Consider the following 15,092-nt stretch of genomic DNA (forward strand, 5'->3'; position numbering starts at 1 on the left):
TGGTGTTTTTGGTAGTTTTTGCAACATTTTATGCTATGGCATGTCTTGGCAGGCTCTTTAATGCGTTTTTTAAGCTGTTTTCAGCTGTTTTTGGGACATGTCATTTTTTGACATTTTTGCCATACTATAGCCTTGCTTTTCGGGTCATTTTTTCAACATGCCATATTATGGTGTTTTTTGTAGTTTTTGCAACATTTTATGCTATGGCATGTCTTGGCAGGCTATTTTAATGCGTTTTTAAGCTGTTTCCAGCTGTTTTTGGGACATGTCATTTTTTGACATTTTTGCCATACTATAGCCTTGCTTCTTGGATCATTTTTTCAACATGCCATATTATGGTGTTTTTGGTGGTATTTTGCAATGTTTTATGCTATGGCATGTATTGGCAGGCTCTTTAATGTGTTTTAAAACTGTTTCCAGCTGTTTTTGGGACATAGTCATTTTTGACATTTTTGCCATACTGTAGCCTTGCTTTTCGGGTGATTTTTTCAACATGCCAATATTATGGTGTTTTTGGTAGTTTTTGCAACATTTTTATGCTATGGCATGTCTTGGCAGGCTCTTTAATGCGTTTTTAAGCTGTTTTCCAGCTGTTTTTGGGACATGTCATTTTTTGACATTTTGCCATACTATAGCCTTGCTTTTCGGGTCATTTTTTTTCAACATGCCATATTATGGTGTTTTTGGTGGTTTTTGCAACATTTTATGCTATGGCATGTCTTGGAAGGCTCTTTAATGCAATTTTTAAGCTGTTTATCCAGCTGTTTTTGGGACATGTCATTTTTTGACATTTTTGCCATACTATAGCCTTGCTTTTCGGGTGATTTTTTTTCAACATGCCATATTAAAAATTCTTTTTCCCCTCCCCTATGCCCAAAAACAGCTGGAAACAGCTTAAAAACGCATTAAAGAGCCTGCCAAGACATGCCACAGCATAAAACGTTTGTTAAAAACAGCCAAAAAACCATAAGATATACGACGCCTCCAAAAAATGATCCAAGAAGCAAGGCTATAGTATGGCAAAAATGTCAAAAAATGACATGTCCCAAAAAACTGCTGGAAACACTTAAAAGTGCAGTGAGTTTAATTGAGCCTGCCAAGACATCCATAGAATAAAACGTTGCAAAAAACCACCAAAAATACCAACCATAATATGGCATGTTTGAAACAATCACCGAAAAGCAAGGCTATAGTATGGCAAAAATGTCAAAAAATGACATGTCCCAAAAACAGCTGGAAACAGCTTAAAAAAAATGCATTAAGTAGTGTGCCAGCACATTAACATCGACTATGTAAATAATTTGAAATGGTCAAAAACCTTGCTAATATGGCATGTTGAAAAACATCACCTGAAAAGCAAGGCTATAGTATGGCAAAAATGTCAAAAAATGACATGTCCCAAAAAACAGCTGGAAACAGCTTTTCCTGCATTAAATAGCCTGCCAAGACATGCCATAGCATAATAAGCCCTTGCAAAAGCAGCCAAAAACACCATAATATGACACCTCGAAAAAAATGACCCGAGAAGCAAGGCTATAGTATGGCAAAAATGTCAAAAAAAGACATGTTCTAAAAACAGCTGGAAACAGCTTAAAAAACACATTTAATAGCGTGCCAAGACATGCCATAGCATAAAAAGTTGCCAAAAAAGGCAGAAAACACCATAATATGACATGCTGAAAAAATGACCCGAAAAGCAAGGCTATAGTATGGCAAAAATGTCAAAAAATTACATGTCCCAAAACAGCTGAAATCAGTTAAAAAACACATTAAAGAGCCTGCCAAGGCATGCCATAGCATAAAACATTGCAAAAAAAAGCCAAAAAGCACCATAATATGACATGTTGAAAAAATGATCCGAGAAGCAAGGCTATAGTATGGCAAAAATGTCAAAAAATGACATGTCCCAAAAACAGCTGGAAACAGCTTAAAAATGCATTAAATAGCGTGCCAAGACAGCATACCATAGCACAAACAATTAAGAAAATGGTCAAAAACACCATCATATGACATGTTGAAAAATGACCCGAAAAGCAAGGCTATAGTATGGCAAAAATGTCAAAAAAATGACATGTTCTAAAAAACAGCTGGAAACAGCTTTAAAAACACATTTAATAGCGTGCCAAGACATGCCATAGCATAAAAAGTTGCAAAAAAAAAAGGCAGAAAACACCATAATATGACATGCTGAAAAATGACCCGAAAAGCAAGGCTATAGTATGGCAAAAATGTCAAAAAATGACATGTCCCAAAAACAGCTGGAAACAGCTTAAAAATGCATTAAATAGCATGCCAACACATACCATAGCACAAACAATTAAGAAAAATGGTCAAAAACACCATAATATGGCATGTTGAAAAAATGACCCGAAAGCAAGGCTTTTATAGTATGGCAAAAATGTCAAAAAATGACATGTCCCAAAAACAGCTGGAAACTGCTTAAAAATGTATTTAAGAGCCTGCCAAGACATGCCATAGCATAAAATGTTGGGGAAAACAGCAGAAAACACCATAATATGACATGCTGAAAAAAATGACCCGAAAAGCAAGGCTATAGTATGGCAAAAAATGTCAAAAAATGACATGTCCCAAAAACAGCTGGAAACAGCTTAAAAAACGTATTAAATAGCGTGCCAAGACATGCCATAGCATAAAAAGTTGCAAAAAAAAGGCAGAAAACACCATAATATGACATGCTGAAAAATGACCCGAAAAGCAAGGCTATAGTATGGCAAAAATGTCAAAAAAAGACATGTTCTAAAAACAGCTGGAAACAGCTTAAAAATGCATTAAATGGCGTGCCAACACATACCATAGTACAAACAATTAAGAAAATGGTCAAAAACACCATAATATGGCATGTTGAAAAAATGACCCGAAAAGCAAGGCTATAGTATGGCAAAAATGTCAAAAAATGACATGTCCCAAAAACAGCTGGAAACAGCTTAAAAATGCATTAAATAGCGTGCCAAGACATGCCATAGCACAAACAATTAAGAAAATGGTCAAAAACACCATCATATGGCATGTTGAAAAATCACCCGAAAAGCAAGGCTATAGTATGGCAAAAATGTCAAAAAATGACATGTCCCAAAAAAAGCTGGAAACAGCTTAAAAATGCATTAAATAGCGTGCCAAGACATACCATAGCACAAACAATTTAGAAAAATGGTCAAAAACACCATAATATGACATGTTGAAAAAATGACCCGAAAAGCAAGGCTATAGTATGGGCAAAAATGTCAAAAAATTACATGTCCCAAAAACAGCTGGAAACAGCTTAAAAATGCATTGAAGAGCCTGCTAACACATACCATAGCATAAACAATTAAGAAAATGGTCAGAAACACTATAATATGGCATGTTGAAAAAATCACCCGAAAAGCAAGGCTATAGTATGGCGAAAATGTTTAAAAATTAGCATGTCCCAAAAACTGCTGGAAACAGCTTAAAAATGTATTCAGTAGCATACCAACACATACCATAGCATAAACAATTAAGAAAATGGTCAAAAACACCATAATATGGCATGTTGAAAAAATGACCCGAAAAGCAACGGCTATAGTATGGCAAAAAATGTCAAAAAATGACATGTCCCAAAAACAGCTGGAAACTGCTTAAAAATGTATTTAAGAGCCTGCCAAGACATGCCATAGCATAAAATGTTGGAAAAAAGCCAAAAACACCATAATATGACATGTTGAAAAATGACCCGAAAAGCAAGGCTATAGTATTGCAAAAATGTCAAAAAATGACATGTCCAAAAACAGCTGGAAAACAGCTTAAAAATGCATTAAATGGCGTGCCAAGACATGCCATAGCACAAACAATTAAAAAATGGTCAAAAACACCATCGTATGGCATGTTGAAAAAATCACCCGAAAAGCAAGGCTATAGTATGGCAAAAATGTCAAAAAATGACATGTCCCAAAAACAGCTGGAAACAGCTTAAAAATGCATTAAATAGCGTGCCAACACATACCATAGCACAAACAATTAAGAAAATGGTCAAAAACACATCATATGACATGTTGAAAAAAATGACCCGAAAAGCAAGGCTATAGTATGGCAAAAATGTCAAAAAAAAGACATGTTCTAAAAAACAGCTGGAAACAGCTTAAAAATGCATTTAATAGCATGCCAAAACATGCCATAGCATAAAAAGTTGCAAAAAAAGGCAGAAAAACACCATAATATGGCATGTTGAAAAAATGACCCGAAAAGCAAGGCTATAGTATGGCAAAAATGTCAAAAAATTACATGTCCCAAAAACAGCTGGAAACAGCTTAAAAATGCATTGAAGTGCGTGCTAACACATACCATAGCATAAACAATTAAGAAAATGGTCAGAAAACACTATAATATGGCATGTTGAAAAAATCACCAGAAAAGCAAGGCTATAGTATGGCAAAAATGTCAAAAAATGACATGTCCCAAAAACAGCTGGAAACAGCTTAAAATGCATTAAATGGCGTGCCAAGACATGCCATAGCATAAAAAAAAATTGGCAAAAAGGTCAAAAAACACCATAATATGACATGTTGAAAAAATGACCCGAAAAGCAAGGCTATAGTATGGCAAAAATGTCAAAAAATTACATGTCCCAAAAACAGCTGGAAACAGCTTAAAAATGCATTAAATAGCGTGCCAAGACATACCATAGCACAAACAACAATTTAGAAAATGGTCAAAAACACCATCATATGGCATGTTGAAAAAATCACCCGAAATGCAAGGCAAAAATGGCAAAAAATGAAAAAATGACATGTCCCAAAAAAACAGCTGAAAACATCAGTTAAAAAAACACATTAAATAGCCTGCCAAGGCATGCCATAGCATAAAACGTTGCAAAAAAGGCAGAAAACACCATAATATGACATGTTGAAAAAATGACCCGAAAAGCAAGGCTATAGTATGGCAAAAATGTCAAAAAAGACATGTTCTAAAAACAGCTGGAAACAGCTTAAAAACACATTTAATAGCATGCCAAAACATGCCATAGCATAAAAAGTTGCAAAAAAAGGGTCAGAAAACACCATAATATGGCATGTTGAAAAAATGACCCGAAAAGCAAGGCTATAGTATGGCAAAAATGTCAAAAAATTACATGTCCCAAAAAAACAGCTGGAAACAGCTTAAAAATGCATTGAAAGAGCCTGCCAACACATACCATAGCATAAACAATTAAGAAAATGGTCAAAAACACATAATATGGCATGTTGAAAAAATCACCCGAAAAGCAAGGCTATAGTATGGCAAAAATGTCAAAAAATGACATGTCCCAAAAACAGCTGGAAACAGCTTAAAAATGCATTAAATGGCGTGCCAAGACATGCCATATCACACAAACAATTAAGAAAATGGTCAAAAACACCATAATATGGCATGTTGAAAAAATGACCCGAAAAGCAAGGCTATAGTATGGCAAAAATGTCAAAAAATGACATGTCCCAAAAACAGCTGGAAACAGCTTAAAAATGCATTAAATAGCATGCCAACACATACCATAGCACAAACAATTAAGAAAATGGTCAAAAACACCATAATATGGCATGTTGAAAAAATGACCCGAAAAGCAAGGCTATAGTATGGCAAAAATGTCAAAAAATGACATGTCCCAAAAAACAGCTGGAAACTGCTTTTAAAAATGTATTTGAGAGCCTGCCAAGACATGCCATAGCATAAAATGTTGGAAAAAGCCAAAAACACCATAATATGACATGTTGAAAAATGACCCGAAAAGCAAGGCTATAGTATGGCAAAAATGTCAAAAAATTACATGTCCCAAAAACAGCTGGAAACAGCTTAAAAATGCATTTAAATAGCGTGCCAAGAACATGCCATAGCACAAACAATTAAGCAAAAAACGTCAAAAACACCATCATATGGCATGTTGAAAAAATCACCCGAAAAGCAAGGCTATAGTATGGCAAAAATGTCAAAAAATGACATGTCCCAAAAAAAAGCTGGAAACAGCTTAAAAATGCATTAAATAGCGTGCCAACACATACCATAGCAAACAAACAATTTAGAAAATGGTCAAAAACACCATAATATGGCATGTTGAAAAAATCATCCGTAAAGCAAGGCTATAGTATGGCAAAAATGTCAAAAAATGACATGTCCCAAAAACAGCTGGAAACAGCTTAAAAATGCATTAAATAGCGTGCCAAGACATGCCATAGCACAAACAATTAAGAAAATGGTCAAAAACACCATCATATGGCATGTTGAAAAAATCACCCCGAAAAGCAAGGCTATAGTATGGCAAAAATGTCAAAAAATGACATGTCCCAAAAAAAAGCTGGAAACAGCTTAAAAATGCATTAAATAGCGTGCCAACACATACCATAGCACAAACAATTTAGAAAATGGTCAAAAACACCATAATATGACATGTTGAAAAATGACCCGAAAAGCAAGGCTATAGTATGGCAAAAATGTCAAAAAATTACATGTCCCAAAAACAGCTGGAAACAGCTTAAAAAATGCATTGAAATAGCCTGCTAACACATACCATAGCATAAACAATTAAGAAAATGGTCAGAAACACTATAATATGGCATGTTGAAAAAATCACCCGAAAAGCAAGGCTATAGTATGGCGAAAATGTTTAAAAATAGCATGTCCCAAAAAACTGCTGGAAACAGCTTAAAAAACATTCAGTAGCATACCAACACATACCATAGCATAAAACAATTAAAAAAATGGTCAAAAACACCATAATATGGCATGTTGAAAAAATGACCCGAAAAGCAACGCTATAGTATGGCAAAAATGTCAAAAAATTACATGTCCCAAAAACAGCTGGAAACAGCTTAAAAATGCATTGAAGAGCCTGCTAACACATACCATAGCATAACCAATTAAGAAAAAATTGGTCAAAAACACCATAATATGACATGTTGGAAAAATCACCCGTAAAGCAAGGCTATAGTATGGCAAAAATGTCAAAAAATGACATGTCCCAAAAACAGCTGGAAACTGCTTAAAATGTATTGAAGAGCCTGCCAAGACATGCCATAGCATAAAATGTTGGAAAAAAGCCAAAAACACCATAATATGGCATGTTGAAAAAATCACCCGAAAAGCAAGGCTATAGTATGGCAAAAATGTCAAAAAATGACATGTTCCAAAAACAGCAGGAAACAGCTTAAAAATGCATTAAATAGCGTGCCAACACATACCATAGCACAAACAATTAAGAAAATGGTCAAAAACACCATAATATGGCATATTGAAAAAATGACCCGAAAAGCAAGGCTATAGTATGGCAAAAATGTCAAAAAATGACATGTCCCAAAAAACAGCTGAAATCAGTTAAAAAAACACATTAAAGAGCCTACCAAGGCATGCCATAGCATTAAATGTTGCAAAAACCACCAAAAACACCATAATATGGCATGTTGAAAAAATCACCCAAAAAGCAAGGCTATAGTATGGCAATCCATCCATCCATCCATTTTCTTCCGCTTATCCGGGGTTGGGTCGCGGGGGCAGCAGCCTAAGCAGGGAAACCCAGACTTCCCTCTCCCCGGCCACTTCATCCAGCTCTTCCCGGGGGACCCCGAGGCGTTCCCAGGCCAGCTGAGAGACGTAGTCTCTCCAGCGTGTCCTGGGTCTTTCCCGGGGCCTCCTACTGGTGGGACGTGCCCTGAACACCTCACCAGGGAGGCGTCCTGGAGGCATCCTAATTAGATGCCCGAGCCACCTCATCTGGCTCTTCTCAATGCGGAGGAGCAGCGGCTCTACTCCGAGCTCCTCCCGGATGACCGAGCTTCTCACCCTATCTCTCTAAGGGAGAGCCCAGCCACCCTACGGAGGAAACTCATTTCGGCCGCTTGTACCCGCGATCTTGTTCTTTCGGTCACTACCCAAAGCTCATGACCATAGGTGAGGGTAGAAACGAAGATCGACTGGTAAATCGAGAGTTTTGCCTTTTGGCTCAGCTCCCTCTTCACCAAGACAGACCGGTGCAGAGTCCGCATTACTGCAGACGCCGCACCGATCCGCCTGTCGATCTCCCATTCCATCCTTCCCTCACTCGTGAACAAGACCCCGAGGTACTTAAACTCCTCCACTTGGGGCAGGACTTCATCCCCGATCCGGAGGGGGCACGCCACCCTTTTCTGGCTGAGAACCATGGTCTCGGATTTGGAGGTGCTGATTCTCATTCCAGCCGCTTCACACTCGGCTGCAAACCGATCCAGTGAGAGCTGAAGGTCGCGGCCCGATGAAGCCAACAGGACCACATCATCTGCAAAGAGCAGAGACCTAATCCTGAGGTCACCATACCGGACCCCCTCAACACCCTGGCTGCGCCTAGAAATTCTGTCCATAAAAGTTATGAACAGAATCGGCGACAAAGGGCAGCCCTGGCGGAGTCCAACCCTCACCAGAAACGAGTTCGACTTACTGCCGGCAATGCAGACCAAGCTCTGGCACTGGTCATACAGGGAACGGACAGCCCGTATCAGGGAGTCCGAAACCCCATATTCCCGGAGAACCCCCCACAGGACTCCCCGAGGGACACAGTCGAATGCCTTCTCCAAGTCCACAAAGCACATGTGGACTGGTTGGGCAAACTCCCAAGCACCCTCAAGGATCCTGCCAAGGGTCCAGAGCTGGTCCACAGTTCCACGACCGGGGCGAAAACCGCATTGCTCCTCCTGAATCCGGGGTTCGACTATCCGGCGGACCCTCCTCTCTAGTACCCCCGAATAGACCTTACCAGGGAGGCTGAGGAGTGTGATCCCCCTGTAGTTGGAACACACCCTCCGGTCCCCCTTCTTGAAAAGAGGGACCACCACCCCAGTCTGCCAGTCCAAGGGCACTGCCCCCGATGTCCACACAATGTTGCAGAGTCGTGTCAGCCGCGACAGCCCCACAACATCCAGGGCCTTGAGGAACTCCGGGCGGACCTCGTCCACCCCCGGGGCCCTGCCACCGAGGAGCTTTTTGACCACCTCGGTAACCTCAGCCCCAGAGATAGAGGAGCCCACCCCCGGGTCCCCAGGCCCTGCTTCCCCAACGGAAGGCGTGTCGGTGGGATTGAGGAGGTCTTCGAAGTATTCCTTCCACCGATCCACAACGTCCCGAGTCGAGGTCAGCAGCGCCCCGTCGCCACCATACACAGTGTTGACGGAGTACTGTTTCCCCCTCCTGAGACGCCGGATGGTGGTCCAGAAACTCTTCGAAGCCGTCCGGAAGTTGTTTTCCATGGCCTCGCCGAACTCCTCCCATGCCCAGGTTTTCGCCTCAGCGACCGCCGCCGCACTCCGCTTGGCCTGTCGGTACCTGTCTGCTGTCTCCGGAGTCCCACAGGCCAAGAAGGCCCGATAGGACTCCTTCTTCAGCTTGACTGCACCCCTTACCGCCGGTGTCCACCAGCGGGTTCGGGTGTTGCCGCCCCGACAGGCACCAACCACCTTACGGCCACAGCACCGGTCGGCCGCCTCAGCAATGGAGGCACGGAACACGGCCCACTCGGACTCAATGTCCCCAGCCTCCCCCGGGACATGGTCGAAGCTCTTCCGGAGGTGGGAGTTGAAGCTCCTTCTGACGGGAGACTCTGCCAGACGCTCTGCCAGACACTCTGCCCTCACAATGCGTTTGGGTCTGCCAGGTCTGACCGGCGTCCTCCCCCACCATCAGAGCCAACTCACCACCAGGTGGTGATCGGTTGACAGCTCCGCCCCTCTCTTCACCCGAGTGTCCAAGACATACGGCCACAAGTCCAACGATACACAACTATAAAGTCGATCATTGAACTGCGGCCTAGGGTGTCCTGATGCCAAGTGCGCATATGGACACCCTTATGCTTGAACATGGTGTTTGTTATGGACAATCTGTGGCGAGCACAGAAGTCCAATAACAAAACACCACTCGGGTTCAGATCGGGGGGGCCATTCCTCCCGGGGGGCCATTCCTCATTGCCAACGTGAGCGTTGAAGTCCCCCAGCAGAACGAGGGAGTCCCCAGAAGGAGCATTCTCCAGCACCCCCTCTAAGGAGTCCAAAAAGGGTGGATACTCTGAACTGCTGTTTGGACCATAGGCACAAACAACAGTCAGGATCCGTCCCCCAACCCGAAGGCGGAGGGAGGCTACCCTCTCATTCACTGGCGTAAACTCCAACGTGCAGGCACCGAGCCGGGGGGCAATAAGTATTGCCACCCCTGCCCGGCGCCTCCAGCAACTCCAGAGTGGAAGAGAGTCCATCCCCTCTCAAGAAGACTGGTTCCGGAGCCCAAGCCATGCGTCGAGGTGAGGCCGACTATATCTAGTCGGAACTTCTCAACCTCGCGCACCAGCTCAGGCTCCTTCCCCACCAGAGAGGTGACATTCCACGTCCCCAGAGCTAGCTTCTGCAGCCGAGGATCGGACCGCCAAGGTCCCCGCCTTCGGCTGCCGCCCCCAGCCTCACATTGCACCCGACCCCTATGGCCCCTCCTACAGGTGGTGAGCCCACGGGAAGGAGGTCCCATGTCACCTCTTCGGGCTGTGCCCGGCCGGATCCCATGGGTAAAGGCCCGGCCACCAGGCGCTCGCCATCGAGCCCCACCCCTAGGCCTGGCTCCAGGGGTGGGGCCCCGGTGACCCGCGTCCGGGCGAGGGGAACTCCGAACCATTGATTGACGTCATCATAGGGGTCTTGTGAGCTTGTGAGGTCTTGAGTATGGCAAAAATGTCAAAAAATGACATGTCCCAAAAACAGCTGGACACAGCTTAAAAACACATTAAATAGCGTGCCAACACATGGCATAGCATAAAAAGTTGCAAAAAAAGGCAGAAAACACCATAATATGACATGTTGAAAAATGACCCGAAAAGCAAGGCTATAGTATGGCAAAAATGTCAAAAAATGACATGTCCCAAAAACTGCTGAAAACAGCTTAAAAATGCATTGTTTTTAAGCTGTTTTTCCCAACATAACATATTATATAGTTTTCAGTTACATTCTGACTTTTTAGCGGGATTTTGGATGATATTCTGTCATACTTGACACTCTATCATTTGTCAAATGAAGTCATTAAAAAATCATGCTATATTAGGCACGTTTATATGACTTTTGTCGCTCATGAATATGTCATTTATGAAATTTTAGGGATTTTACAGTAAGACTAATTTCTGCATGATTAGGACAAGGTCTGGAACAGCTACATCTTAGAAGCAATCAAACAATACAACCTGTAATCAGAAACTCACATAAAATAACAAATATTAATCAGAAACACTGTCATAAATATAAAAAAAATAAATTATATTAAAATCAGTATATAACAGCAAAATAAAAGACTTACCTGGATGCGCTGGATGAACCCAGGCCTCGCCTTTAAAATCTGCTCCCCAAGATCCACAGACATCCAGGACGGTCTGCCGATCGTCAGTGACTGCCATTCAGAAGCTTACAGAATAACAGAAAACAAGAACCTTTTCATTAATCCACTCTCCAAATTGCATCCCAGCTTTATCAAAGACACATACAAATTTGTTAATAATTAAGACACCTGCAGGTACTAGCTTACCCTCTCCTGTTCACAGTATATATAGACTCTGTACACCAACAGTTGGGTCTAAAGAAAATTTAAAGAAATACTCCAAAAACACCCAGGTCCATCTGACCCAAGTGTGAAATCCTACAGTTACTCGAGTTTACACTAACCAAACATTTACTATCTCCAGATGTGTGGGTGTGCGATGGGAAGGAAATACTTACTGTCATATGCAAATATTTACCTGCGGGCGGACTGGAAGGAAAAAGCTTTTCTACAACATACTGGCATATGGCATACTATACTAGGATGTTTTTATGACTTTTTATGGCATACTATAGAATGACTTTTTTTTATATATTCTAAACTTTGGCTATTTTATAACATACTGTACTTGAACTTTCTACAATTAACTATTCTCTGATTACTATATAACATACTGTTTGTCTCCAGTATATCCAAGTAGCTTTTTGGATACTGTATGGATAAGATTTTAATTTCATTGAAGGGATGGAGATCACAAGCTCATAGTTTTAACCTCATTTTATCTATTTAACAAAAGAGTTAAGGGCAAATCTCTGATGCTAATAGTTGTCTCATCTGTTTCACCTCCTGCCATCCTCCTGTAGGGTACATCTACCCACGCCTCTTCCACCCACTTGGCTGTCCTAGATGACCTTGACGAGCCAGTCAGAACTCACCATGGCCACCCCACCTCCACCAGGAGTAAGGCTAGCAGTGTTCACAGCAAGGCCAGTTACCACGGCAGCCTGCGCCGCACTCGTGATGACAGGTAGAGCAGGAAATCAATGACCTCCTGTTTCTATGTCAAAAGTTGTAAATGTGATTAAACTTAGATTTTCTCCTCTTCCCTTTCCTCTCTCAGGAGTGATACTATGGTTTACCGAGGTACAGAACAGCGCAGTTTCCATGGCAGCATGCCACGTCTCGACCACCCCCTCTCCACTCACAGCAGCCTCCATCAGATAGACGGCGAACCGAAACATGGCAGCCAGCAAGACTTATCTGAGGTCCCACCTACACTCATCACCTACGGAACAACAGGAAGTGACAGCCAAGCTGCTGCAAATGACGGCAGCAGCGCCTGAGGAGATTAGGATGCTGTCGAAGCCTTTCAGTGGAAGATGCCCTCTGCTGATACACGCCCGCCTGTTTAGTGTGAAGGTGTTTCCTTTAAAGTGGAGAATGTACCAGTGAGTGCTGTGGTGGTGATTTTTGCTCGTTTCACTGTAAGCTCGACAAGTTTGTTGACGTAATTATTTGAATTTACAAATGCTTGACTCAAACAGGCTGAGCCAACAGTACATCCATCAGTGATGCTGACATTATTCAGGGATCATTTTGGTTGTGCCCAGGTACATCAGAGCTGCCACTGGATAGGAAAGACTGAAAAAGTGGGAAGAAGTCATCATCATACATTATCAACAAGAACACTTAGATGGATGATGAGTCTAGTGGTGGCATTATTTCCAAATTCTGATCTTTCACCATCTTGCAGGACCTACATGAATATTATTAAATATGTGAACACTGCCGAGTACTGCTTTTATAACAATCTTAACTGTTTAGCCTTCTCCCACATATACTTATTTGAGTCCGTCTGTACTTGACGAGACTCGATTATTCCTAATCTGTTTGTTTTGGACAGCAGCTCTTAACAGACAACATTTATCTTTGTGTGGCTTCAGAGACCGATACATATGGGCTTAATGTGAAATCGTGGACCTCTCTGTGGTTTAGTGAAATATTTTTATACTGTGAAAATTGTCCGTCTGCTGCTGAAAGCTTCGTTTAGTGAGTGTGTGTGTGTGTGTGTGAGAGAGAGCGTGAGTGAGAAAAAGACACATATGGTCATATTTTGTTTTAAATTTAAATTCACGCCTCCAGTGGTGAATGCAGAAAGCACGATGGAGATAACTGAAAGATGTGCGTAACCTAGAATGTAAATGGTTTGTTTGAGAGTGAGAAAGTTGGTGATATAATACAAACATGGTCAGGTGAATTGGGCTGGAATAATGTGTGTGCAGTTAGACACACACACATTTATTCCAGCTCATGCTGCTTTTTGGCCTAACAAAACCATTTTAGCACTGACTTGTCTGCATTAGCTTAACAGATTTTTCTGGGGGGGAAAGCAGTTGTCAGTCAACCAGTCCAAAAAAATAAACAAAATTGGATATCCAGAGCATTGTAACCCAAATTCAGGTGTACATCTATCACTCTATTCAAGCTTCATGGCTGCGTAGACTGGAGTGCAATTTAAAAATGAAAACTGCTTCTATTGGCTGAAAGGTTGTTTTTTTTCTAATGTAATTTTCACCACTGTACTTGATATGTACCTTAACTGCTCTTGTACATACTCTTTGCTCTGTTTGTTTGTTTTGTTGTTCAGACACAGACTTACCCAAAGAGGTGCAGACAACTGGCAGTGATACTGTAGAAAAAAATGTTTGCTAACAGCTTATTGCTACATTTTCTCTGATTTTTTTTTTTTTTTTTTTTTTTACGTTTAAGTAAATGTTACAGGAGGTATATATTGTAAATGTTTTTTTTCTATAATTTGTATTTTGTTCCCAATCCCTAAAGACCCAATTAACCTACCTCACCTGTACCCTCAGCCTTCTCTGTACCTGTGGGCGGAAACAAACACATTCACATTATTAGGTGCTTTTGTAAAGAAAAATAAACTCAACATGAAAAATATTTCTGAACTTACGTAAAATTCAAACACTTGGGTTTAGCCTTGTTACACTCATCAATAGAATATCTGTCGCTGTCTGTCTCTTTCCCACAGCTTTGTGTTTTTTCCAGTCTACCTCTTCAGTTCAAATGTACCTATCTAACTCTCGGGCCTTTCACTGCTGCCTCTCTCAGCCCGTTTTAAGCTTCTCATGACCAACCACCTACTGCTTCCCCGTCATATCTGATGACTAGTCTGCCTCACATCTGCCTTCTGCCTCTCCTCCTGTAAACGTGCCCACGCTAATCTTTTTCTGGACCTACAGCAACTGTCTGTACTCTCACAATTCGTGACTGCTTAGAAACATTAACCGTTGTGCTTTTACCTCCGAATCTTACAAAGCAAGAGAAATGCTGTTTCAGACACTGTCACTGAACTCCAGAGGAAATATCTCCTTTTCAGATATTAAAAAATTCTTGTTAGTTGATCATTGGTATCAGCCCCCGCGGTGAGACATGAGGAAGAGGAGCAGGAGCTTTCCTTGCTCCTTGATTTCTGATGCCATGCTGTGATACGGCTCCAGAGTGAACTGCAGTCGCTTGAAAATATGACACATTATGATGGCTAAAAAAAAAAATATTGTGAATTCTGAAACTGAGTTGTATTTGCCTTTTAATTTATTTGCAGTTTGGGACTGTGACAACTTCTTTTACATGCAGTCTAATAAACTTTTTATAGACTTCAGTTCTTTGTTTTTCTGTTAACATTAAAAATGTGTGTTTATTCTCGCTGACTGGTGGTGTTATGGTTAGGACATCTGAATAACATAATTTACATTAAAAGGTAACTGCTTCTCCTTCAGTAAAAAAGAAATCCAATTATATCAAAAGACAAACAT

General features: G+C 41.4%; 1 protein-coding gene across 1 annotated transcript in view; it reads left to right on the forward strand.

Moving 5' to 3' along the window:
- The window catches only part of LOC121957973 (frizzled-3-like), a 59,606-nt gene extending 44,773 nt beyond the window's left edge, over nt 1-14,833 (forward strand). The window contains exons 10-11 of the mRNA XM_042506845.1: nt 12,123-12,286; nt 12,380-14,833. Coding sequence (XP_042362779.1) covers nt 12,123-12,286; nt 12,380-12,602 — 387 coding nt within the window. The 3' untranslated portion in view covers nt 12,603-14,833. The remainder of the gene's footprint in view (nt 1-12,122; nt 12,287-12,379) is intronic.
- The last annotated feature ends 259 nt before the right edge of the window (nt 14,834-15,092 follow it).

Source organism: Plectropomus leopardus, chromosome 1 (assembly GCF_008729295.1).
Source record: "Plectropomus leopardus isolate mb chromosome 1, YSFRI_Pleo_2.0, whole genome shotgun sequence".
In the NCBI taxonomy this organism is placed as follows: domain Eukaryota; kingdom Metazoa; phylum Chordata; class Actinopteri; order Perciformes; family Serranidae; genus Plectropomus; species Plectropomus leopardus.